The following is a 24,592-nucleotide window of genomic DNA, read 5'->3' as shown; positions in this document are numbered from 1 at the left end:
GGTGAAGCGTGCGATGGCTGCTTAGCTTAGAGTCTGGATCGTCATTGAATTGGTATCTAATATTCGTTGTGTTGCACGTCCTTGCCGGTTTCGTGGCTTCGCCGGCGCCCTACGCAATGCGATTTCGCTAGATGAATGCATGTTGATAGTACAAACCAATCGCTCATAATATTTCTTTCAACTGTGACTTCTGTGCTGCCGTGAGACTTGGGGGAAATTTGACCTTCACTTCCACGATCAAGTCTCCTCGTTCGCCTGGCTTCTTGCTTTTGGGCATACCCCGCTCAGGAAACGTTTCTCTAAAACCTGGTCCCGTTGGTCCACCGCCGGACACAGGTAGCTGCTTTCCATCGATGGTGGGGATTGTGCGTTTCCATCCCGTGAGAGCTTCCTTCAGCTCAAGTTCAATAGGAGCAATCAGATTGTCGCCTTCACGTCTGAACGTTGGATGATCTTTCTATAGAATCGTTAGCAGCTTGTTGTGAATGTGTTTACGAAGGCTTCAGGGCTGTGAAGTCGGAATATAGCCACGCAAAATCTGGCACCGGGCATCTAAGGTTATACCTGCCCCCATTTCGCCCCTACAAATTTGGCGTGGCCATGTTCCGACCAATCAACCCTCGGGCAATGCCTACCTCTGAGATGATGAAGTGTAGATCCTGTGTCCCTGCCTCGTCTTGATCCCCTACCCCTTTGAATTTGATCTTGGTGCCGGCTTTGTAGCCTGGCTTGATATCGACATCTAGAATCTTGTCCTCTACAGCCCTCCTCCCCGTTCTTGCATCGAAGTTCTTCCGTTTTATCTTCATCTTCTTATGCGTTCCCCTGTACAAATCCTCTAGGGACACTGGCAGCGTTTTCTCAACGGTGGTGACCTCAGGTGTAAGCGCCCGTCTCCTAGAACCTGCACCCCCATACGACTCCTTCCGTGACATTCTTGGTCCCCCACGACTGCCTCCACTAGAAGAAAATTGCGAAAAGATATCATCATCATCGCCCATGCCCGCACCGCCGCTTTTGAAGAAACTCGAGAAAATGTCGTCCGGATTGCTGAAACTGAAACCACCCGCGCCTGGCCCTCCGCCTGAGCTGAAGTGAAAGGATCGAGTTCCCCCTCCACCACCCGGCATGCCGCCGCCGAACATTTGCTCAAACCCTGCGGGTATGCCTCCTGGTCCAGCGCCTGTGCCGGGGCCTGCGCCTCCTCCACCCGGTGGTGCTTGCGCTCCACCCCCGAGAAGGAAGTCGAGGCCGTATTGATCGTACACTTTTCGTTTTTCGGGGTCTGACAAGAGCTCGTAAGCCTGTGAGACTTCTTTGAATTTCTCGCCAGCTTTCGGATCATCTGGATTCTTGTCTGGGTGGTGTTTTAAGGCCATTTTCCTGCCAAGTTCGTCAGATCATGCCAGGAAAGGCTGACGGGGTGAACGTACCGATATGCTTTCTTGATCTCATCTTGGGTCGCATCAGGCTTGACACCTAGTGAATCGTATAATTTAGTCTCGGACACCATGGTGGGCAGAATTAGAGGTAAAGATTAGACTGTGAGCAGCAGGAGGAACATAAGAATAAAATAGGTGATCAGTGGGTGCTGCGGGTGAGGAGGTACAGAATTGATTTTAATTGAGGTAGTATAGATACTCCACTGGGAGAACGCACTTGGCTTTCTCAACCAGAGTCCCGAAGAACTATTAGAATCATTGGAAGAGATTGAATTATTGCTTGTGAGCATTTCTCCTGCAGGCCCCCGAGCCTCGTTGGGTCGAGAGGCTCACCCGGCCGCGTTCTAGGTAGAAGGTTCTCGAAGGTTCTAAAGTCCTCGGGCTTGGTTCCCCTGAAGGGCCCCTTGGAGCAGCCCCTGACCTTGCCGGAATAGGGCTCGATTATTTCGCAACTATGGACACAACATCTTCGTCTGCCACAGGATGGCCGAGTCCAACCCGTTGAGGGACGTGTCTTGCACTTGCCCCCCATACTAAGGCATACTTGAATGTCTCCTTTAGTGTGCGATGAACTTGGTCGCAGACGTCGTCAATTGTAGACTTGTTGCGAACAATAAGCGCTTCGCTGAAGTCCGGCTCGTCGCCTTTCCTTTTGGTGTAGACTCGAATCAGTCGCAATTCTTCCCAGCATCGCTCGACAACATCTTGGATCCCCAGATCCAACTCGCAGCTCATGACGGCCGTGTTCGGCTCCCGAGCCAGCTTGTCCAAAAAGTCCATCGAGACGGAATCAATTTTGTTGTAGACGTAAAGGCTGAAAAGTCAATGGACGGTATCACTGATGCTAGCCAACAACATACCATTTGATGTATTTTCTGTAATCTTTCATGATGACGTCGATGAAGTCGTCGACCGTCGCTAGACTCTCTGAGCAGATTTTGATAACGTGCTAAGGCAATAAACCAACCGTTCTCATCCCTCACGAGCACCTCGCAATTGAGCATCTTGTAATCCCGCAAGATGTTGTAAAGCATTTTCTCATCGAGGTTCTTAGGAGGCGACTGAAACGTTATTTTCATACCTCCTGCCTTCTTTGCTTTGAGATAGATGTTGCTATTACTATATTCAGCAGCTGAAGTTTGAGACCACAAGTTCTCTCATACGGTGGTTCACGGTTCAAGCGAATCCCCACAGCCTCAAGTTCTTGCTCAAGTTGTGATCGCTGCTCTGCGCGTTTGGTCGCATCAAGAATCATCAAAATCAAATCGCTTGTCTGACAGGATCAGTACGAGTGATGCTGCCCAACGACTTATCAAAACCTTTGCTGCTGAGATTACCTGTCTACCACGTCCTTTACCTTCACTTGCACCTTCGATGATGCCAGGCAAATCCAAAACCTGTATCTCTGCGCCGCCATACTCAAGGACGCCAGGGATGGCCGTTAAAGTGGTGAAAGAATACGCAGCTACCTCACTCTTTGTCTTTGTGATTTTGGACAAAAAGGTGGACTTGCCCACAGAAGGAAATCCGACCAAGGCAATTCGAGCGTCTCCACTCTTGCTGACATCAAAACCACTGCCGGCCCCTGACCCAGCACCCGGTGCAGGCTCGAGTAGTTGGGCGCGAAGACGTGCAAGTTTCCTGGGATATATGAAGGGAGAATCTCAAGATAGAAGCAACGATGAAATACCCTTTGAGAAGACCCAGATGATATTCTTTCCAACATCAATGATTGAGGGAAGCATTGTATGCTGCATCACCTACCTGTAGCTTTATTCTCTGAGTATCGCTAATCAGTACATGCAGTACCTACGTGTACTCGTCCATACTTTGCGTTCTGCGCATCTCATCCTCGATTCTTTACTACTCAGCAAAATAGGATCAAATAAAGACATCATCATCTTACTCTTTGATTTTGTCCGTAATGTTCACCATTTTGATGATTCCAAGTCAGTGCTTCTCTAGCACAGCTATACTTTGCGTGGATGCAATGCCAGTGATTGAGAAAACCACCACACTGCAGAGAAGCGACTTTAGCGCGCTAAACGCAAACGCTCTCACTGCCACAACAGTCAACGGGCCATTTTTGATTTCCTTCAACATATTCTATGCATATGCCGAAATTGGGCTGGGTGAAGTCTCATGCGAATTATGGGGCATCCACACTGATGACCGAGGTCATCAAGTGAGATCGTCAGTGAGCCTAGGTGCGCCATGGTAAGTTGATGGAATCTATGTCGTGAAGGTATGGCCGGCTCCACCACAGATTATTCAGAAATTCAACGAGATGAGATTGAAGCCTTGCGCTCAATTTATCCAAATGATTTTGTCGAAGGTGAGACTAAAGTGGGAGCGTGGAAAAAATATTCGGATCCATCGTTTCGAATATCCTTGAGACCCAGTCTTAATGATCGTGAGAATTTTGCCATTACTCTTATTGTGTCATTGCCATCTACGTATCCTAAAACGCTCCCAAGACTAAGCTTAAAATATGAAGACAATGTCAATCAGCCAACTAGAAATGCTGCCGAGAAGGTCTTGAAAGATATACCAAAGACTCTAGTAGGCTCGGAAATGATGTATGACATTACGACGGGGTTGCAAGATATATTAGATAAATGTGCGCAGGTTGATACTGCGCAAATACCCACACTAGACGAGGAGAGAAACGCGAAACAAGAAAATGCAAAGATACGCCACGCAGAATTAGAAGCCGAAAGACAGTCGAAAGCTTTGGAGGTAGCTAATAAGGAAGCTGTAGATCAAGAGAGCCAGCTACTACATGAACTTGCGCAGCAACGGAAGGCCAAAGAAGAGCGACGGACTACCAGTCATCGAGATGTCTCAAAGGCTCTAATTGAGCTAGACGATGTCATAGATGGTCTAGCTTTCGAGAGACCGTCCGCCAAAGTGATAGATCCATCCGGTAAGACTTTGACCCTGACTGCGATCTTTCAAAAGACGCAATATCGACACCGTTTTACAAATCGGCTATTTCTAGTCAGGCCAAATCAAGCTCTCGAAAGCCCAGCTAGCGACCCATTTCTGTGTCTGAAAGAATGCAAATGCGCCGGAAATGATCCCTCCTTCAAACGAATGCTCCAAGAATTGGAGCTTCGACTTGAGGCTCAAATGCACCGTACATCGCATCCTAATGTAGTCACCACCTTGAATTTTCGCATACAACGCATTGAAAATGAGAACTCGAATCAATGGCTGATCAGTATCCTGACGGAATTCACGTCGAGGGGATCGTTGTACGATTTGCTTGACGTCGTAGAAGGTTTAGACCCGAAGAAAACCAAAGCCTGGTCGATCCAGCTGCTAGAAGGACTCCATCATTTTCATCAACAGGGTTCCGCGCATGGAGCCGCGCACACCTCCAATATCCTTTTGTGGAAAAGTGAGGCGCTGACAACAGTGGTCAAGTGGTCGGATGGTACTTACGCTCGCAGCTTGCGTCGACTAGCTAGTCACCCGCAGCTTGATATTCCCACAAGTTGGAGAGCGCCTGAAGATCTAGCCTCTGGATCTGACCATGAGGTAGCAGGAAGCACAGACGTGTGGTATTTCGGTCTATGTCTCATGCAAATGGCGTTTGGTTCGGACGTTCTCCGACAATACGAGACCCCAACAGTCGCTTTGAACGACTTGGAATTAACGCAGAGCCTGAAGTCTGTCCTACAAGGAATATTCCATCCAACCATCAAGAAAAGACCGTCCTGTTGGGACCTACTACATTTTGAGTTCTTCCGGAACGACGACCCGTTTCTAGTTGAGGAAGCGAGCACATACCTAGTGACGAGACCTCGAACACGACGCGAGTCAGAACCTCCAGCCGAAGCATCTGAATATGCCCGGAAATTTGTTGAAGAAGGGCGCCTAGGCCGTGGGGGGTTTGGTGAAGTCTTTCGCGCGAGGAATAGGATCGACGGCCAGCTATACGCTGTCAAGAAAATCAAAGCGAAATCTCGCGCAGCGCTCGATCCTGTTATAAGCGAGACAACAGTGCTGTCTCGTTTGAATAATCCTCATGTTGTCCGCTACTTTTCGTCCTGGATCGAAGAAGACGCGCTTATTAAGGCCCTGAATTCTTCCGATATCAACACTTCTCGTGAGACAGATACAGGATCACTCAGTAGCTTTGACTTCAGGTCCATCCTTCCGCCCAGTTCCCGTGGCCTTGATTTTATCAGTTCCAACCAAGTCCGTTTTGGTAATGCAGAAGAGTCTGATGGAGACTATGAGAGCGACGAAAGCGGCACTGAGTCCAGCGATAACCCTTCTGATCCAGCGCCCCGTGATGAACAGCATGCTGATCAGCTGTCAAACTTGAGCTCGACAGGGGACAGCAATCATGAGGTCGGAAGCAACAAAGAACAAGCGCATAGCGCCTGGACAATCTTGTACATTCAAATGGAGTACTGTAATCAAGAGACGCTGCGAAATCTCATCAACTCTGGCATTCAAACAGATAATGATGAGAGCTGGAGGCTGTTCCGGCAAATTGTGCAAGGACTAGCTCATATACATGCAGCATCCATTGTCCACCGTGATCTAAAGCCCGAAAACATTTTCGTTGATAGCCACGGAGATTTGCGTATCGGCGACTTTGGTTTGGCTCGTCCAGGTGAGCAGTACACTGCCGGATTGGCGAGGACTTCCAAAGCAATCACAAATTTCACCAAAGACATCGGAACAGCCTGGTACGTCGCCCCAGAAGTACGATCAAGCAGCGCCAGCAAGTACGATGAAAAGGCAGATTTGTACTCGTTGGGCATCATATTGCTCGAAATAAATGTAGCCTTTAACACTGGTATGGAGCGCGCTGAATCCCTGGAACCACTCGCGAAAGAAGATCATAAACTTCCACAGGCTCTTGCAGGGCCAGAGAAAATAACTCAAGCTCGTTTGCTGATGCGCCTCATTGCATTTGCGCCATCACAAAGGCCAAGTTGCGTGGAGTTGCTTAGTGAAATCCCTGTGCAAGGGGAAGATCAAACAAGTCAATTGCTTCGCCGTGAAGTCCGTGATCCCAACTCGAAATTGCGAACTGAATTGGTTGCCGGATTGTTTGCCGGAATTCCAAAAGCTGAAGTTCAAGTGCGAGAAACCCAGCTGGCATTAGATATGGGCCATAGAGTGAAATTGCTAGATGGGACATCTGCGATGTCGCAAAGCTTACCGGATCTAGAGCTCCAGATGAAAGTGAAAGATCGCTTAATGGCCATATTTCGTTGTCATGGTGCAGTCGAACGAACAGACAGTCCAGCGATGTTCCCCCAACACCCATACTATACGGCATCGGATGTTGTGCGCATTCTCGATCCTGCAGGGAAAATGCTACAACTGCCATATGATCTAGTCCTACCAAATACCATTCTGATTGCACGTTCTCCAAGGAAAGACTCAAAGACCTTTGCTTTTGGAGATGTGTACCGGCCAGACTTAAGGAAAGTCGATCCCAACATATATTCAGAAGCAGACTTCGACGTCATTGGATCAGATGCAACAAACTTGATTATGGACGAGGCGGAAACGATCAAAGTCGTTGATGAGATCGTCGACGAGTTTCCCAATCTGTCAAACAGTATCATGTGCTACCACATCAATCACTCAAGAATATTAGAGGAGATCCTCTCTTTTTGCGATATCCACTGTTCGAAATGGTTTCAAGTAAAGGAGACCTTAAGTAAATTGAACGTAGGCGACTGGACATGGCAGCGCATCAAATACGAATTGCGGACACCTCCTCTATCCATCGCCGCTACAAGCCTTGACGAGCTTGAAAGGTTCGACTTTCGCGACTCTGTTGAAAAAGCAATATCAAGCTTGCGTTCAATGCTCCCGAAGACCGCAGACCTTGAGGCCTCCCTCGTGCACATGCAAACACTTGTATCATATCTCTCTCGCATGAAAGTAAGGCGAAAGGTCTACCTTAGTCCTTTGAGCAGCTACAATGAGAAGTTTTATCGCAGCAACCTCCTGTTCCAATGCCTGTTCGATCGCAAACGAAGAGCTGTATTTGCGGCAGGCGGTCGCTACGATAGGCTCATTCGCGATCACCAAACACTATCCTCACGCGAATCATACGTGCACGGTGTCGGCTTCCAAATGACTTGGTCAGGCTTGTGCGCCGGCATGGCTTCCTATCTCAATACCCAGCAGAAGTCCAAAGCAAAGAGAAAGCCGCCAATTGACATTGCATCATGGATTACGCGACGGTGTGATGTCTTGATTGATTGTTATGATCCAGATCTTCTCGAAAATGTGGGCGTCCGGATCCTAAGCGAGCTCTGGGGCCATCAAATTAAGGCGGAGCTGGCGAGCGTGCAGGATGCTACTATCACTAACGCTGCATTCACGAAGGCGTCACCTCTGAAGGAAGATCCCAATTGGATTGTGCTCATCAAGTTCCCAGATGTTGTGAAGGTCAGGAACTCGTTTCGTCAGGAAGACACAGAAGTAAGAACAGTGGATTTGATCAATTATCTTCGAAGCGAGATTCGGGAGCGTGATCGTAATGAGTCACGGCATCCACCCAATTTGTATAGGAATGTCAGCCAGCAGGAAAGGCCCGCAAACGATCAAGAGCCCAACGTCAAGGTGCTCCTGTCACAAGCAAAGGGGAAGAAGACCAATAGAAAGATCATCGTGGAGGAAGCTCTAGCACAAGCACAAGAATGGCGCAAATCCCTGGTGGAGCATCCTATCATAGCCGTTGAGATTAAGGAGGAGATATTTCAAGGCATTCAGCAGGCCCGTCTCGATGACCCTGATGCGTGGAAAAAATTGATCCAGACCGCCCCTGCTGGTGACCGCCAATATCTGGGGCAAGTACAGACAATGCTCAGAGAACAGCAGAGTACGACTGCTGCTTTTTTGTACAATTTTCGAACGAAGGCGATCTTGTACTATCCAATAAGGAAGGATTAAAAATGTTGGACAGCTTGTTGGGTTCTATTACCATTCGGTAAAGACATCTCCTTTCGTAAGAAGTTGCAAGGCTATGTAAGGTAGCCGTGCTGTAGATAAATAGTCATGACGTTTGGCTAGCATCTTTAACTTCGAGACTTTATCAGTCACTATCATCATCGCTCCCGTAAGCAACGAGAGCTGGTTGACGGGTTTCTGGAAGAGGAATAGGACGAGCAGCTGCTACCTCTTGATTAGCATCGCGTTGTCGTAATGTGGCAATAGTTGAGCTCTTCAAGATGCCGTTCTCCTGCGCATTTACCGCTTGTTCCGGAGTTCCATTTTCGAGCATCTTCTTCCTTTCACCACCTTCGAGAAATGCCGTGCCTCGATCATCACTCTCCAAAGCTCTGTTCCTAGCATACCATACATCGTCAGGCGCTTCATACCCTTCCAAGCCGAATCCACCCTCCAGCTTTTTCCTCTTTCTGGCCTCCGGATCTCCTTCAATCTCCTTCACGAATTCCGCCGGGAGTGCTCGTCGCACAGCTTCGGCGGCCTGTTCCTCAATCGCTCTAGCCTCGCGTTTCTGCGCCTGAGGATTGGGATCGACAGTCGCCCATCGCACGTTCAGGATTTCCTCATGATCTAAGCTTTGATGTGCCATGGCCTCCTTCGCGAACTGCGAATTTGCTTCATTTGTATATGTCACAAATGCCACACCCCTTGCTGTAAGACATCGAACGCGATCGATCTGACCCCATTCCTGAAAGTTTCGTGCTACGATTTCTTCTATATCATCTGTAACATGGATCCGGCCAACGTAGAGCGTCCGATTCTGCCGCATAAAACTCCCAACGCCTCCCATATCGTCACGATAATCGCTGTGCTGTTTCTTTGCGTTAGTAGGATATATCTCTGTGGATGAAAGATAAACTTGTACATACCCGATCGCGCCCAAAGCAATCCATATTGGGTTGAAAAGTATCAAAAATCGTTGGCAGTCTATGAAGATATTCACAATCCTGGCCTCTCGGACATATTCCCCTAGCAAAGAACAAGCAGAAGTAACTCCCGACGACTTTGTCAGCACGTGTGTATCCGCTGTCGAGTTTCACATTGCAGCGGCCTGCTGCATGCGTTTTTGAAAGGTACTATTCACGTTCAATATCTGCTATTTGGAACATTGACTAGAAGTCTTGAAACTCACCTTGTCCTCACGATCTCCACCACTCCATTTGTTGAACCATATGTTGAATATAGTGCCAGTCTGCGGAGCTTCAGCAGCCAATGACTTCAGGGTAGCAGGATCGACTTGGGGTCTCGCGGGTCGCCGCTTCTTGCGTATTATCGTTTTGGTTTTCTTCATTCCATTATTAGGTTGAGATGCTTCTTTTGTGATTTCTGTCTCCTCATCATGATTTGCGACTTCTGTAGAGGTGGTTGAAGAAAGTATGCCTTCGGAGACGAAATCCGCGGATGGTAGCTCTGAGGGCAGATGTATAGGTAGGGAGTCAACTTCTGTCATGGTTGAGGTGTGTAAGTATTTCAACTTGGTGTAGAGGTCTTGCTGGCAGTGAGTGTTCTAAGCTTTCAAATCCGTGGGTAGGCTTGCTTGCAGATTGGCGGCGCTACTGGTATCTAGTGGCGGAGATAATGAGGCTTTGGATCTTGTCTCCGTCCCGAAGATCCCCCGAAATGTAAACACAAGGAGTGGCACCGTTCAAACAAGCTCAACTGGCCAAATCGCTACTCTACTATCTGGCTCCAGAAGTTCTCCAATATGCTTGACTGGTCTGCAGGCCCACTTCGCGCTGCCGATGCGCTTTCTGCTCCCCTCAGTGAGTCTGACCTGATGCGCCCGTTGAATGGGAATTAACAAGAATCCATACAGACGAGGGTGTGTCCTGCATTGATGAGCCCCCAGATACCCCGGCGCATGTGTTTGCGCTTCGTGCTTTTAAGACCGCCATCTTTGGGACCCCTCATCCTGAACAACAAGTGACCGTGGGAAAGCCCGAGATCGTCGCCAAGCGCAGTAACAGAAAAAAAACCCCGCAGCTCTCAAAGGGACAAACGCCTCCAAGCAAACGGGTGAAGTGCTGAACTTGACTGGTGAATCGAGGAGAGTGTCAGACGAACAAATCCCATCTCCGACGAAAGGAATTCTCTTGACACCCGGAATTGGGACCTCGCGCAGAAAGAATGTTTCATTCATGCATTTTCAAGAAGAAGTGGGCTCTTCCAATGTCGGAGATATTGAAGCCGAGGAGGTGGCCTCTAGCCAGGATAATTCACCAACCAGAAGGAGGCATAAGCGCGACATGCGACCACGGCCATCGAGTCTCACCAGGAAACTTGTTGGAATGTCGAAGCGAGAACCAATTGAGGCGGTAGAGATGGAGCAGAATCGCTTGCAGACCTTCGACTCGGCGGTCCAGTTAGAATTGGAAAACGATGTCGACCACGCAGTGCAAACGTCTCCTGACCATACACTTGACCTTTCGCAGCCGCGGTCACAGTCAGGCCAGCACTGGAAAACAGAGTACGATCAGTATCTGGGAAGATCGAGAAGTGAAATCAAGAGGGTCTTGCAGCACGGACAAAATGTCAAATCTTATGCAGTTCAAAAAGACGCTGAGGCAGCAATGCTTAGTGAGAGATTGCGGTTTGAGGAAGCGAAGGTTCGAGCTTTAGAGCGCAGGGTATCGAAATTGACAGACCAGTTGGATGTAGCCCAAACACAGGATCCCAAGGGCCAAGGTGAATACGCCAGACTGGTGAGCGAGCTAGCGCAGCAGACAGCTCTCGTTGCCAGGCACAAGAGGTCATTAGAGCGACATGAGGGATTGGCGTTTGAAGATTGCAGCTGCGATAGCAAGATTCCCGTTCCAAGAGCGCATGGCGAAAGCTTAGAAAAACAGCTGAGGAGCTTGCGCGAAGCAGCCCAAGAAGCTGGGCAGAGGGCTGAAAAAGCCGAAGCCGAAAACACGGCCCTAAAGCAATCCCTCGCCCGGGTCAAGGAAGAGATGATGGGCTACGAATCTAGACGGAAAACAAGAGAAGAGCGATTGAAAAACAAGGAAGGAAAGTTCAAAGCTGCGAAGGACCTTGCTGAAGATCAACTCTCCCATTTGAGGCAAGAGCATCAGAAGCTGTTAGAAAGTAGGAAAGAGCAGTACACTCCCTCAGCCGGACGAAGCTCAAGAATGGGGCAACGATCATCAAATGGCAACAAGTCTCAATTGCAAATTCAAGGGCAAAGGCACCAGATCTTGTCACCAAAGTTGCTCAAAGAAAATCAACGACCAGGAAAGTCAATCTCTCCTCGGAGGAGACGACAGCAAAACCCGGCTATTGATATCTGGACAATGAGCAGCCCCAGAGGAGACAACAAGCATGATAAGATAGCCAAGACACAGGAGATATCAGACCTACCACCTTCCAGCGTCAAACAGGATATACAGAAGGCGCTCAAAGAGATCAACCTCAACATCATCCCCCACCAGAGCTTTGGGATGTCGTCATATACAACTTCTGAGAAGCCGCTTGGAGTGAGTCCGGGTGCCATCGGCAAGAAGGAACCGCTTGGATACGAAGACGGTGTCCCCGTTTGGATGGAGACATCACCCACAATACCACAACACCTTGCCTCATCGCGTGCCAAGCTCCAACAGCAATCCGGAGGTTTTGACTCTGCTGAAACGCGAGAAACGTCGTATCCGACCATTGGCCGCTCGGCGTCCATGCTGTCCGGGTCCAGAATTGGACCTACAAGGATTGACTCGATAACTTCCACCAAGAGCAATAGAACGCCGATGACTGCTGAGGGTAAGGCTGCGGCGAGGGCGAGGTTGGCCGAGAAGAACGCTACGAAAAAGCAGCCTATCGAAGGAAATTGATCCTTTGTAAGAGAAGCGCAGGACTATAATTGATGTAGCGTTGAGTCGAGGTGTTTGTTGGATATACGACTTGGATGAGCGCCGCTGCTGAACACGGACACAAAATCAACTGGAAACCATCTCAGTATTTTGACTTCAAATTTGTCCACGCTTCACGTTGTGCCCTGGTAGTTAATTTAAGGGCATAACCTGCCCTGTTTCTCGTAAGCTGGGAAGCTGGTCCGCCATTCTAGAACGCCCATTGCCACAGGACAGTGAGATAGATCCGGCGCCTTCGCTATGCCCAGAGATGTACTGCATGCCATTTTGCCCCGCATGAAAACCTCCCGATGATGATCAAATCTTCCTCGAATGATACAGTTCGCTTTTCATTCGATGCCTCCATCCTCGTCATCCTCCATCTCCTCCTGTTCCTCTCCCTCCTCATCATCCTCTTCCATCTCGAATTCCTCGTCCGTATCACTTCCCCCAAATCCTCGATCGCTCTCGCCACTATCATTCCAGAAATCCGCATCATGTTCTGCCACCTCCTCTTTTGGTCTCTTCACTGTACTTTCATGTGTAGGCATCACAAATCCTTTCGGCACATCTTCTAGACTCTTCTCCACGTCCTCTTTTACTCGTTTCTTATAGCCCTCATAATCGCCCCTCAATAGGACCCCTGCGTCCACGTTTGCGGGACTCGAGCATTCTGCGTCGTCCAATAGCGAGACGATCGATAGTAGCACAGATTCCACCCGTTGGACCGGGGACCAGCGTTCCGCGGCTTTCTCGCCGGACTGCTCGTCATCGCCGGGCGGGTGCAGGATACTGATGCAGAGTTTGCCATCCGAATAGATGTTAGGGTGGTACAGTGGACGAGTGAACTGGAATGTTGGCGGGGAGTAAGGGTAATTCGAGGGAAAGGTCATAGTGGCTTTGAAGTAACCGCCGTAATAAAGGGATGCGGGGTTGATGACCATGAGGGCGATCGACCAGTCGGTTATGGAGTCATCTATTAGCTGTGGGGAGCAAAGATTATTTAATTGTCAAGTAAAAGGGAGAGACGGAAGAGGGGCAAAAGGAGGAGTTTTACTTCGACGTTCACCCACTTCTCTTGAGAGAGAGCCTTGAATTCGTTCAGGAGAATACGTTCTGCCATATTCTTCGTGATGCGTCAGTATTTCCGGATGAATCTTGCGAATGTTCAAGATTGGTTGAGCAAATGTTGCAACAAGAGGACAATTCGGCTGGAGTAACAAGGGTATCACAGTGTAGCTTTGTAATGTGGTGGTACTACTTGGAACGCAAGTGTCACCGGGGCCTAGCTTCACATGGTGAGGAAACGGCCATCGCATTACATCATTTGTCTGTCATCTTGACACACGGAGATATTCAGGGTGTCAGCAGGCGTAAGGCAACGCTCGCACTTCGGAGGACGATCTATCTTGACCGTTCCCTTCCCAACATCGCCTATCGATAAAGGGTTTCCCGCCCAAAACGGACAGGCGCTAGCATTTGGGTGAATTTGGATAGCAGATGTTCCACAGATAGTTGTCTCGGCAGAATCTTGTAGCCTATACTTTGCAGAACGTACTAATTGGAAAAGAACCAAAGTTTTTGGCAAATAATCATCAGAGTAAAAGTATTCCATGCGTCTGTCATATACTACCTAGACGACAACTACCCTAGAGTAAAGATTTTGATTTTAAGACATTCAATTTTGAAGGGAAAAAGAGCCCCTATGCCGTGTGTGTACAATGGTTCAAAAGAAGTCCCCATGAGGAGAGTGTCATGTCATAATGGTTGACAGGCTTAAATCGGCACTATCAGAGCGCATGTGTGAACTATTGAGGTGGCATTGTCATGCGTTGGTGGATGTCGTCGCCTCAGATCAGGAATTTATCCATGTAGTTCAGTGAAGTCAAAGTGATGACTGGTACAAGTAACACGTTGAGCCACCCATGGTCAAGTTCGTAAATGCGTAAAAGAATATTGCATCGTTGAGTTTTCTCTAAGAACATTTCATTAGTGTAAGACAATATCCGCCCTAGAATAATTTTCTCTCGCTTTATGCGTGGAAGATCATAAGCTAATCGTAAGTAAAGGATTTGCTGCTAAAGAATCATTTTCTGTCTGGTCTCTAGCTCATTGTTGCTTCTGGCGATTTCTGCGTCTCGTGGTCATAATTTGGCATCTCTCGTGGTTTTTGGCTTTGTTGCTCGCCCATGGTTGTCCCTTGTTGCAATGTCGCGCTGCTCTGAGCTGTCTCAAATTGTGTGGGAGCACTCAGAGGTGGTTCTTGGGCTGTACCGCTGTCTGAGCGTACGGCTTGCTCTTGCATGCCCCGCAGTAGGCTCTCTGAAGCTGCAAATTCAGAGGCTTGCGTTTCTGGAATGGTGCTTCGAGGAAGACGCTCGGGAGTGTCAATTTGCATCTGCTCTCCTAGGGCAGTACCTGCTGGTGGATGTGCACTGCCTTCTACGAGAGATTGAATGGGTGGTTCCATCGGCCCAGTTTCGACCTTCTGCTTCTTGACTTTTTTCCTTGGGCCCGAAGTCTCCCCAGCTTCTCCAGGTTGCTCCCCTTCGGTCGACGGTCTTGGAGTCTTTGGTTTCCTCTTTGTTGGCTGGTAGACTTCCCCCGTGATGCAGCTTCGGCCTCTCGTAGTTCCCTTTCGGCTTTGCTTGGTCGGCCCCGCTTCTTCCCTGCCTTATCCGGCGTTTCACCTGCTGGGTATTGTGTCGTCTGGAAGGCAGCAGGATTACTTGGCTCGTTGATTGGCGCAAATTGATAATGTTGAGGCTGTGAAAAGGTCACCCGTTAGTGAATTTGTCTCTACCTGCTGCGGCAGCCTTGCATAGTTGGCCTACATTGTGACCTGGAGGAATTGGTGCAAGGACACCTTGATTCATTCTCGTAAGCAGAGAGTACTGATTTCGGCATGCCGCAAGCGATCGGCCTACCACAAGCGTCAGTCAGCCAGGAAAGAGGAGAGCCCATCCGAGATATCGGGGCTCTATCACAAGTCCGTTGAGGAACATGACATAAGAAAGGATCGCAGTCGCACCGTTTGGCAAAGCAATGTGACTCCATTGTGGGGCGATGTTCCTCTCCAAGATAATTTGTACCAAATCTGCAGGTCTGATGGAAGAAGTCTTCAGGATCTCGGCCAAGAAGTAGCGCTAATGTAAGAAGAGTATGTAAGTAATTGTTTATCGAACCATGCACTCTGCACGGCTCAGCACTTGCATGCCGATGCAGCCTCACGATGGGCACAATCCTCACCAGCTCTTGGTCGTTGAAAGGCTGCTCCGGGGGTGGAGGCATCTCCTGATCTGGTTGGCCAGCCAGAACCGCAGCTTGAGTCACAGACGCGGCTGCTGGGGGTCACGCATCGAAAGTGCAGTGAAGCGAGTCGGGGGAGGGGGGTCAAATGTCGACAAAAGCAGCAAGTGGAAGATTAAAATCAAGTAAAAATCAAAGGAGCAGAAAAGAGAGACATGAATCATATGATCGCCATGGCGATGGTAAGAAAGGACGATATAAAGAACGACTGCACTTCTGAAATGGAGAAGTGAACTGGGGGAGGTTTGAAGATGATACTCGGAACGAACATTGGTGAGGGAAAGCTCCTTAGTACTTAGACCTATGCAAGTCGCGCGTCAAAAATCTCCCGTCGCTAGCTAATCTGTCGTGGGCCCCAGAGCGTGCATGAATAGCGAAGAACCAACTTTTCCTGCCCCAAGGAGCTGAGAGTAGAGCTTCTGTACCCTTCTTTTGCGGAAGGTGGTTGACGAAGAGCCGTGGTTCATGATAGAGAAAACTTGTCGAGCGATCAGGGATGTCGTCCAGCATCTGACTCCGATTTGTTCGATTTGCTCTCTCGCAGATGAAGCCTTTGCGACACCAGATTGGCCGAACTATCCCTGTCGTCAGATCCTCCTAGCGTCCCGTCCCTTTCGCCTCCTTAACAGGTCGAATCAGCTTTGCCCGCCCATCGCCGCCGGCCAGGAGCAGGGAGCCAGGCCAGGCCAGGCCATCTTTGCCTGGGATATGGCGAACATGCGGTTCGTGCCAGCGCCATGCTCATTTGTCTAGAGAATGGACAAGGTCACTCCAGCTGCTGCCCTGCCCTGCCCACACTGCCTCCAACCCGCAGCTGGTCGTACACCCGACGATCACGGTGGTGGTTGTAATGGAGGTAGGGACCTGGTTGGACTAAAGCACCAAGGCGTGTTTCATATTACCGTATGCATCATGGGATAAGTAAGCTGGGCACGGCATGCTGAAGTCCTCACTGCGTCTGTGGAGAGGCCTTTGATGAGGTTGAGCAGGAGGGAGCTGCTTCTGCAGATTTGTGGCCTTTATATCTTCTACAATTTCCTTTGCCGAATTGAATGGTGCCCAACGCTACCTAAAGACTACACCAACATTTGCCGCAAAAGGCCCGCCGTGTCTGCTGGGAACCTATGATTTGCCTCACCGCTGCTTTGGGGCAGACGACAGAGAGCTATCGAGTGTTGGAGCGATCCAAAATGGTAAAGATCGATGCCACTTGCAGCTCATTATACGAGCATTGTGAGGAGTAGTACAGGAGGGTTCTCTCTCTTCTCTCTCTCTGCATGGCTGATAAACCGTCGATCCGTGTCATTACCACATTCGGAAGTGGTTGGCGAGACTTACTCTCGATAAAAATGGTGCAATGGTACTCTTTTACACCATGTCATTGAGATAATACAGATGACGGAGACTGTATTTGCCCTACCTCTAAGCACCCGAAGACTATTTAAATCTTCAAAATTGTCGCACTGTTGTAGACAATCCATCCATAGCTTTATTTGTACATGAAGACTATTTGAATGAATGAGAAGTCTGTCAACTTAGGATGCTCTTGTGTTAGCTGTCTCTTCCCGAGAGGCGAAAGGTGTTCGGCGGTCCTTGCGGGTCCACATCCATACTTCACTTTCACATCGTTGCTACGCTTTGCCACTGCTGAGAACTTGATGCCACAAGGACTGAACGTAGGACGATGGGGAAAGAGCCGAGCAAAGGATGGGTTTCGCCGATGGACTGCGCTTAATGAGGTCGTCGTCTGTTTCTAGCTAGGGGTGAATTTGGCTCGATTATTTTTGTTCTTGCATTGCACTTCCAGTCATTGGTTCATCATCTGTTCTGTCATCAAGAAGATTTTCAAGGCTACATGAGAGTTGATCGCCTAGAGTCTCGACAGCTCAGGCGTTTCCCAGAGTCGGCCGTCCCGGCGTCAGAAACCGATTTTGCTAGAAATACCATCAGAGCTTAACAGTACCACCCACCTTACGTGCACTTTACACAATACGTTACAACTGACAATCTCGATTTTGTAATCTAGCCCTACTGATGTAGCAATGTGCTACAGCTTCCGCACTCCTTCTACATATCCGGTGCCGTGACCCAACCTCGTCTTTCATCAACCGAAAACCCCCATCGGTCCACATCACGCATGATGTCACATAACAAGCTCCTACGGCAAAGCGCTGTCATAGAATCAGAGCTTGTGGAGCTGAAACTCGAGAACGGCCTAAAGTCCAGAGAGAGGGACAGGTCGCGACCCAAGCCAAAAGCATCTTCACAATCCGCGAATACTGTAATGAAGTCTGCATCCCATTCACCAGTGAAAAAGGAAACCGGGTCACATTCATCCACGCCGACTGAAGAAAAACAGGAAGCTGTAGTAGGTGGCGATGTTACACTCAAGATGGAGCCAGGAGAGCCCCTCAAGTTGGCACGGACTGCATCGCAGAAAATAAAAAAAAGACCCCCGCATTTGTACAACGATGCAAAGGATAGGACTATGGAAGCACAAAAGCATTTTGATATGCTGCCGGAATGCACCTACTCAAACAAGTCTATTGGCTCTACGGAACATGGCTCTATGGACTGCGACTGCGAGGAGGAGTGGGGTAAGCTCTCCGATACTCAAGTGGCATTGTTTCAAGGACCGATGAGACTAATCACTCGTATCCGTAGATGGTGTTGCTAAGGTGAACGCAGCCTGTGGGGACAACTCTGACTGCATCAACCGTGCGACGAAGATGGAGTGTGTGGGGGATTGCGGGTGTGGGTCAGAGTGCCAGAACCAACGCTTTCAACAACGACAATTTGCCCCAGTCACTGTTTTCGAGACTGACAAGAAAGGCTACGGTCTACGGGCTGATGCTGACATGGATCCTGATGACTTTATATACGAGTACATTGGGGAGGTGATAGGAGAGACCCAATTCCGGAAACGCATGATCAATTATGACGAGGAGGGGATCAAGCACTTTTACTTTATGTCTCTCACACAGGGCGAGTTCGTTGATGCGACAAAGAAAGGTAACCTCGGACGTTTCTGCAACCATTCGTGCAATCCTAATTGCTTTGTGGATAAATGGGTGGTGGGGGAGAAGCTCCGTATGGGGATTTTCGCGGAACGGAAAATTAAAGCCGGGGAGGAACTCACATTTAATTACAACGTGGATCGCTATGGCGCCGATCCCCAACCATGTTACTGCGACGAGTCCAACTGCACTGGGTTCATCGGTGGTAAGACTCAAACAGAGCGCGCAACAAAATTGTCCCATACGACAATCGAGGCGCTTGGCATTGATGATGGAGACGGTTGGGACACGGCCGTGGCCAAGAAGCCTCGGAAAAAGAAAGCTGGAGAGGACGACGAAGAATATGTCAACAACGTTCAGCCCAAATCTCTGGATGAGCATGGTGTTACTAAGGTCATGGCTACCTTGATGCAGTGCAAGGAGAAATGGATCGCCGTCAAGCTTCTCAGCCGTGTACAAGGAGCCGAAGACGAGAAAGTTCGCGCGCGAGTCGTCAAAATGCACGGATACCAGATTCTAGGCTCTAATCTTGCATTGTGGAAAGAGGATGCAAATGTAGTTTTACAAATCTTCGATATACTGGACAACTTTCCTAGGATAACGCGCAACAAGATTGCCGACTCCAAGATTGAGGCGACGGTGGAGGGACTCAAAGGTAGCCAAAGCGAGAAAGTGGCCTCAAAAGCTGGCTACCTCCTCCGGGAATGGGCAACTTTGGAAGTCGCTTATCGTATTCCACGGAAGAAGCGAGAGATTGATACGGCTGCAACACCGGAAAAGCTAAATCGCTTCGCTCTACGGGGCAGCAGAGACGATCGCAAAGCTCGATCAAGATCTGGCTCTAAGGAAGGATCTAGATCAAGTTCCAAATCTATTGAGACTCCGAAGGGGCCATCAGCGCCCAGTGGTCCGAGGAATAATTTTCCCCAGCGACAGCCTGGCTTCCATGCAGCGCCTCGACCGCCATACCGCCCACGTCAATTCAACAGCGGCCTACCTGAAGGCTGGTTCGCACACCAGGATCCGGCTGGCAGAACGTATTATTTCAACCTACAAGGTACAACAACCTGGGAAAAGCCAAAAACGGCAGTTGCGGTCCCACCACCGCCAACCAAGCCAAAGTCTGCGAACCAGAAATTGGAGGACATAATCAGCGAGATTACTAATGCGAAGGGAAACACGCCAAAGGAAAAGGTGCCACAGTCAACTATAATGCAGCCTACAGCAAGCAACATTAAAGGCGACATTAGTTCCGGACGAGAAAAGTGGCGGGCTCTCCCTGAGGAGAAACAAATGAAGCTTTACGAAAACACGGTGAGTGACTTTCTTCATGTGAAAGTTTAGGTCTGCTTGCTAAAAGTCACCATAGATCTTTCCCCACGTCAAGTACGTTATGGATAAGTTCAAAGGTAAACTGCCCAAAGACGACCTTAAAAGATTCGCGAAAGAGATCTCGAAAAAGCTCGTTAGCTCGGACTTCAAGAATAAAAGAGTTGATGATCCAACGAAAATCAATTCGAAAAGGGAGAAGCAGGTCAGGAGTTACGTGAAGGAATATTTCGACAAAGCTGCCAAAAAGCACAAGGAGCGCGAGCATCGCCGAGCAGAGCGGAAAGTGAAACAGGCGATTGGGGTCAAGGAGACGACCTCAGCACCTACCGCCGAAATAATGACTGTAGAGACCCCCGGTGAAAATAGCGATGGTGACGAGGAGATGATGGTGTCTGATAAGGAGGACAATCCTAAGCAAAACCCGAAATCGACCACGCCGCTGACGCCTATGGATCCCGCTGCAATTGTGGAAAGTCTGAAAAGGAAAAGGAACGACCCATGCGAGGCAGACGGCGTGCTGGTGGATGATCCTGAGGCTACACCAAAGAAATTGTTGAAACCAGAGGCTCCTCCGCCCCCTCCGCCCCCGCCTCCAGAGGGGGAGGGATCCTTCCAGAGCCCGATCGGACCTCCTTTTGGGGTGACAAATGGATACCATGGGGCGTATGACTCGCCGATGTCTCTGGATCGTGAAGCGGCCTCGGAAGAGCCCCTTACAGGAGAGCAAACGGCGGACGATGCGCCCCCATCACCGACCTCGCCTGTGCTAGCGAGCGCCAGGGCGCGGCCCAACGGCGTCCAAGGGATTGGTGATGTTTTGTCTGACTCGGTCATTGAGAACGCAGCGAGCTCGATGATGGGTCGGTCACCTACGCACGAACCCTCTACAGACGACTTGGAGCACACTCACGAGCGACGAGCAATTGAGACTTAATGACAGCCAAGATCGAACGTGTAATGCGCGTATCGGAGCTCAATCTGTGACGACTTTGAGCTCCGTTGAGGGACCTGGGGGAGAAGCGAGGTCTGCTATTGGATTTCAGTCGATAGATTCTACAAGCGGCATTGCATTGGAGAAAAGCATGGGCTAAGCTTGATTGATACCCAGATTCTTCCATATATCTGTTAGTTGTAAATAATACGGGCGACCTTACCCTCTGACGGCATATTGACAATATTCTTAGGATCGCTCTCACTGAATGATTGATTGATTGATTGGTTCTTAGAATACCCAACCGGTCGTAAAGACCAGTTATGAAGCGTATCTAATTACTAATACATATCCTATCCAATCAGACATCTTTAATTATATCTATATACTATCTATCGTGGTAGAGGAGAGCCTCCTACCCTGGCTTTTTACTATAATAAGCTTTGTTAAATAGCTTTATTTTTATATAATCTTTAGTATTACTATCTAACCTATATCTACCTATATATTTAATTGTCTTTCTTGCTTAAGCTAGACTGCTCTTATTAGCAGTAGCCTATTAATACTCTTTTATAGTAAAGAGTTAAATTCTAGTATTTTATTTATTTTTAGCTATTAGTATTATAGCTTTTTTTTCTAAAAAGTAAGCTTTTCTATATATAATTTGCATAGAAAATACTCTAGCGGAAACAACTATTAAAAGCTAGTCTAGTATATTTTTATTTATTAGTATATCCTCTATATTAGCTAATAAAGTGGTTTATTATCTTTAAATACTTTATTGTCTACTAACTCTTTATTTAATAGTAATATATAAAAGCTCCTTTTCTTACTATTATAGATTATAATAATAGCGGATAGGGATATCCTAATTAGGCTTAGCTTAGCCCTACTTGGCTTGGCATAAGGCCCTACTTCTACTACAATCCTTAGATAGTTTAATAATCAATTTATTATTAACTAACTATATTGCATATATTGCTTATTAAGGCTTGTACTTAGTGCGTTTCCTTATAAATAGTAGCAATACTAAAAGATTAAGTATTGTTATTATCCTACTAAATATTAATGTCCGGAAACAGCCCTAGCATCTTAGTAGACTACTACTGAAAAATCGCCTTTTCCCCGACCCTTTTACTAGGCTAGTCGGTTTAAAAACAATAGAGAAAAACAGCTATCTTAGTATAGCTCCAAAACCAGTATAGGGAGCAATAATAATACGCTTATAGTAACTAGAAAACAACTAATTAGAAGCCTTTACAATAAATACCTAGCTTATAGCAATAATGAAAGCAATGATATTAGAATAGCTAGACGAATAGAAAGCAATAATATTAGAAAAGCTAAATAGATAGGAAGTAATAATGTTAGAAAGGCTAAATAAACAGCTTAGACTAATTAAAGACAAGCTATAAGAGTTGGATACATAGGCTTTAGAGCGTGGATTACGTGAGCTATTACTTGAATGTAATTCCTAGGGTCAAATAGGTTAAAAAGAGATAGAGAAAGCGGCTACAATTATTCCTCCAAGCTTATCGCTCTAAAATGCGTCTTCCTAAGACAAAATATACTAAAAAGAGATAGAGAAAATAGTTACATTATTATTATCCTTATTAGTAAACTGCTTCCGCTAATTAGATATTAGCTATTTTAACGGAAATAATTATAATAACGTATATAGCTTTATTAAACATATTAAAGTAGTAGTAAAAGTTAAAGGAACAAAAGTAATATTAGATTATATTATAATTTTATTCCTAGGTAAAGATCCTTTAATAAGTAGCTTAAATAAAGCTTATATTTAATAGTAATATAAGCTTACTAACGAATATAAACGCTAGGTTTTAAACGTAAACGACTTAAGTATTTTAGTTAAAAATTTATAAGAATATTTTAGGCAAACTAATAGTTAGCTTTTAAATAATTTACTAAAAAATCGCTATATAAAATAGGATACTACTAGCAACAAAGATGCTATTAAGTAGGCTAACTCTTTTATAGTTACTGCTAAGCGCTTTAAACTCTTAAATTATAATACTATTATAATAGCTTATAATCGTTTTAATAATAAGCTAAAAACTAGCCTCTAGCCTTTATATTCCTACGTAAACTATACTAATTTCCTAAAAAAGTTGGCTTATCTCTAGCCGATTTAGTACAACATTTACATATATAAGTAATAACGACGATCTAGGCCTAGTCCCCCTAGCAACCGACCTTTTTACTGTCTACTGTAGCAATAAAACCAGCTAATAAGAGCTCTTCCTGCTCCTCCTATTTATCTAAGTTTGTCTAATTAATCTTTAAATCATTTTCCCTAAAATTAAAATTTCTAACCTTAATATTAATAGTACTAATCGGCACTACTATTTCAATAAATATAGCTAGCTTACTATATAAATATAAAAGAAGGAATACTATTTGTAGCTATTTACTTTGTTGACAGATCTAAATAGGAGTAGGAATATAATTTAGTAATAGATACTTACGTCGGCGTAATTAGTCCTATAGCTTATAGTTTTAATTATACGCTACGCGATATAGGAAATATATATAATAATAAAGAATACATATCTATAAACGCCTAGTTTACTATAGAGAACAACTATTGCTATAATTATATAGGCTATATATATTATTATAATAATTAGGTTCTATAGTTTATATAGCTTTTAGTTTATTAATTGCTTTTCTACTAGTTCTAAACAATTTAAGCTATAATTTTTTAGCTATATAGTTATTCTACGATTTTGTATCTCTAATTTTTAAATTTGATTTCAAATAACCTCTAGTTTTTAATATTTTTTTCAACTAATTAGCTTCCGCTTATTATTGCTTTTTTTATACGTTAATATGCTCTTCCGATATAATCTTTAACCTAATTAGCTTAACTTTGCTGTCGCTGCAGCCCCTTATAAAATAGGCTTTTTCCCTAATATAATATAAGTAGTTTTTGCCTAAAACTCGACTAAATTAAATAGGAAGGATTCTCTATAAAAGCTAGAATATAAATAGATAAAGATAAAGCTATACTAATAATAAGGATATTATTTTTTATTATTTTTAGTAGTATACTATTACAGATTATAATAATAGTAGATAGGGATATCCTAATTAGGCTTAGCTTAGCCCTACCTAGCTTAGTATAAGGCTTTATTTCTACTATAATTTTTAAATAGTTTAATAATTAATTTATTATTAATTAATTATATTGTATATATTATTTATTAAGGCTTATACCTAGTGTGTTTCCTTACACTTATTTATAGCTTTACTTTTATATTAATAAGATTAAGTTATTTTATTTTACTAAAATATATTTATTATAGTTAAGTAATAGGCTTTATCCTTCCTTTATAAGGGCGGTTTTTATGTAGCTAAAAAGATATATAATAGTGTAATTGCTAATAAATAAAAATTAGCTATTAATATATTTAGAGCTTAAAGAAATATATTATTTATTTATTTACTTCCTAAACTATTTATCTTTATTTAAATAGAAATTATATAGTTAATAGCCTTAAAGCTACTAAAGGTTATAGTTATAAAAATTGTTGTTTAGCAAGTAGATAAAGCCTTTAAAGTTGTCGCTACTTACAAGGTTAATATAGTTAATATGCGTAGAAACCCCTATGTAGTGATCTTTTATTATGTAGATCAAACACTACAGTTACAAAGTGCAGTTTAACCTCTTGCCTAGGAGGTGGGTCTCACTGAATGATTCCT

The 24,592-nt window shown here is 46.1% G+C and overlaps 8 protein-coding genes across 8 annotated transcripts; 3 read left to right on the top strand and 5 right to left on the bottom strand.

Annotated features, from left to right (window-relative positions):
* Positions 1-163: 163 nt before the first annotated feature.
* On the bottom strand, positions 164-1,513 carry KY384_003717 (uncharacterized protein; the record flags this gene model as incomplete). Its single annotated transcript, XM_044812230.1, has 3 exons — positions 164-457; positions 636-1,383; positions 1,434-1,513. 3 exons carry the CDS (start codon positions 1,511-1,513, stop codon positions 164-166), a joined length of 1,122 nt encoding a protein of 373 aa, XP_044671363.1.
* Positions 1,514-1,883: 370 nt separating this feature from the next.
* RBG2 (Ribosome-interacting GTPase 2) lies at positions 1,884-3,377 on the bottom strand (the record flags this gene model as incomplete). Its single annotated transcript, XM_044812229.1, has 7 exons — positions 1,884-2,256; positions 2,303-2,360; positions 2,410-2,555; positions 2,606-2,715; positions 2,762-3,083; positions 3,256-3,300; positions 3,349-3,377. 7 exons carry the CDS (start codon positions 3,375-3,377, stop codon positions 1,884-1,886), a joined length of 1,083 nt encoding a protein of 360 aa, XP_044671362.1.
* A 312-nt stretch (positions 3,378-3,689) lies between these two features.
* Positions 3,690-8,378, top strand: KY384_003715 (uncharacterized protein; the record flags this gene model as incomplete). Its single annotated transcript, XM_044812228.1, has 1 exon — positions 3,690-8,378. The coding sequence occupies one exon, from the start codon at positions 3,690-3,692 to the stop codon at positions 8,376-8,378; it is 4,689 nt and encodes a 1,562-aa protein (XP_044671361.1).
* Positions 8,379-8,520: 142 nt separating this feature from the next.
* KY384_003714 (uncharacterized protein) lies at positions 8,521-9,885 on the bottom strand (the record flags this gene model as incomplete). Its single annotated transcript, XM_044812227.1, has 2 exons — positions 8,521-9,246; positions 9,568-9,885. The coding sequence occupies 2 exons, from the start codon at positions 9,883-9,885 to the stop codon at positions 8,521-8,523; spliced, it is 1,044 nt and encodes a 347-aa protein (XP_044671360.1).
* A 255-nt stretch (positions 9,886-10,140) lies between these two features.
* KY384_003713 (uncharacterized protein) lies at positions 10,141-12,259 on the top strand (the record flags this gene model as incomplete). Its single annotated transcript, XM_044812226.1, has 3 exons — positions 10,141-10,198; positions 10,252-10,382; positions 10,403-12,259. The coding sequence occupies 3 exons, from the start codon at positions 10,141-10,143 to the stop codon at positions 12,257-12,259; spliced, it is 2,046 nt and encodes a 681-aa protein (XP_044671359.1).
* A 368-nt stretch (positions 12,260-12,627) lies between these two features.
* Positions 12,628-13,400, bottom strand: KY384_003712 (uncharacterized protein; the record flags this gene model as incomplete). Its single annotated transcript, XM_044812225.1, has 2 exons — positions 12,628-13,260; positions 13,347-13,400. The coding sequence occupies 2 exons, from the start codon at positions 13,398-13,400 to the stop codon at positions 12,628-12,630; spliced, it is 687 nt and encodes a 228-aa protein (XP_044671358.1).
* Positions 13,401-14,381: 981 nt separating this feature from the next.
* Positions 14,382-15,153, bottom strand: KY384_003711 (uncharacterized protein; the record flags this gene model as incomplete). Its single annotated transcript, XM_044812224.1, has 2 exons — positions 14,382-14,950; positions 15,120-15,153. 2 exons carry the CDS (start codon positions 15,151-15,153, stop codon positions 14,382-14,384), a joined length of 603 nt encoding a protein of 200 aa, XP_044671357.1.
* Positions 15,154-17,726: 2,573 nt separating this feature from the next.
* On the top strand, positions 17,727-20,869 carry KY384_003710 (uncharacterized protein; the record flags this gene model as incomplete). Its single annotated transcript, XM_044812223.1, has 3 exons — positions 17,727-18,183; positions 18,251-19,917; positions 19,973-20,869. 3 exons carry the CDS (start codon positions 17,727-17,729, stop codon positions 20,867-20,869), a joined length of 3,021 nt encoding a protein of 1,006 aa, XP_044671356.1.
* Between the last annotated feature and the right edge of the window lie 3,723 nt (positions 20,870-24,592).

This window comes from Bacidia gigantensis (genome assembly GCF_019456465.1).
Source record: "Bacidia gigantensis strain McMullin 20006 chromosome Unknown contig_180, whole genome shotgun sequence".
NCBI lineage: Eukaryota > Fungi > Ascomycota > Lecanoromycetes > Lecanorales > Ramalinaceae > Bacidia > Bacidia gigantensis.
Note: the sequence above shows the minus strand (reverse complement) of the source record. Positions and strands in the feature narration are given on the sequence as shown.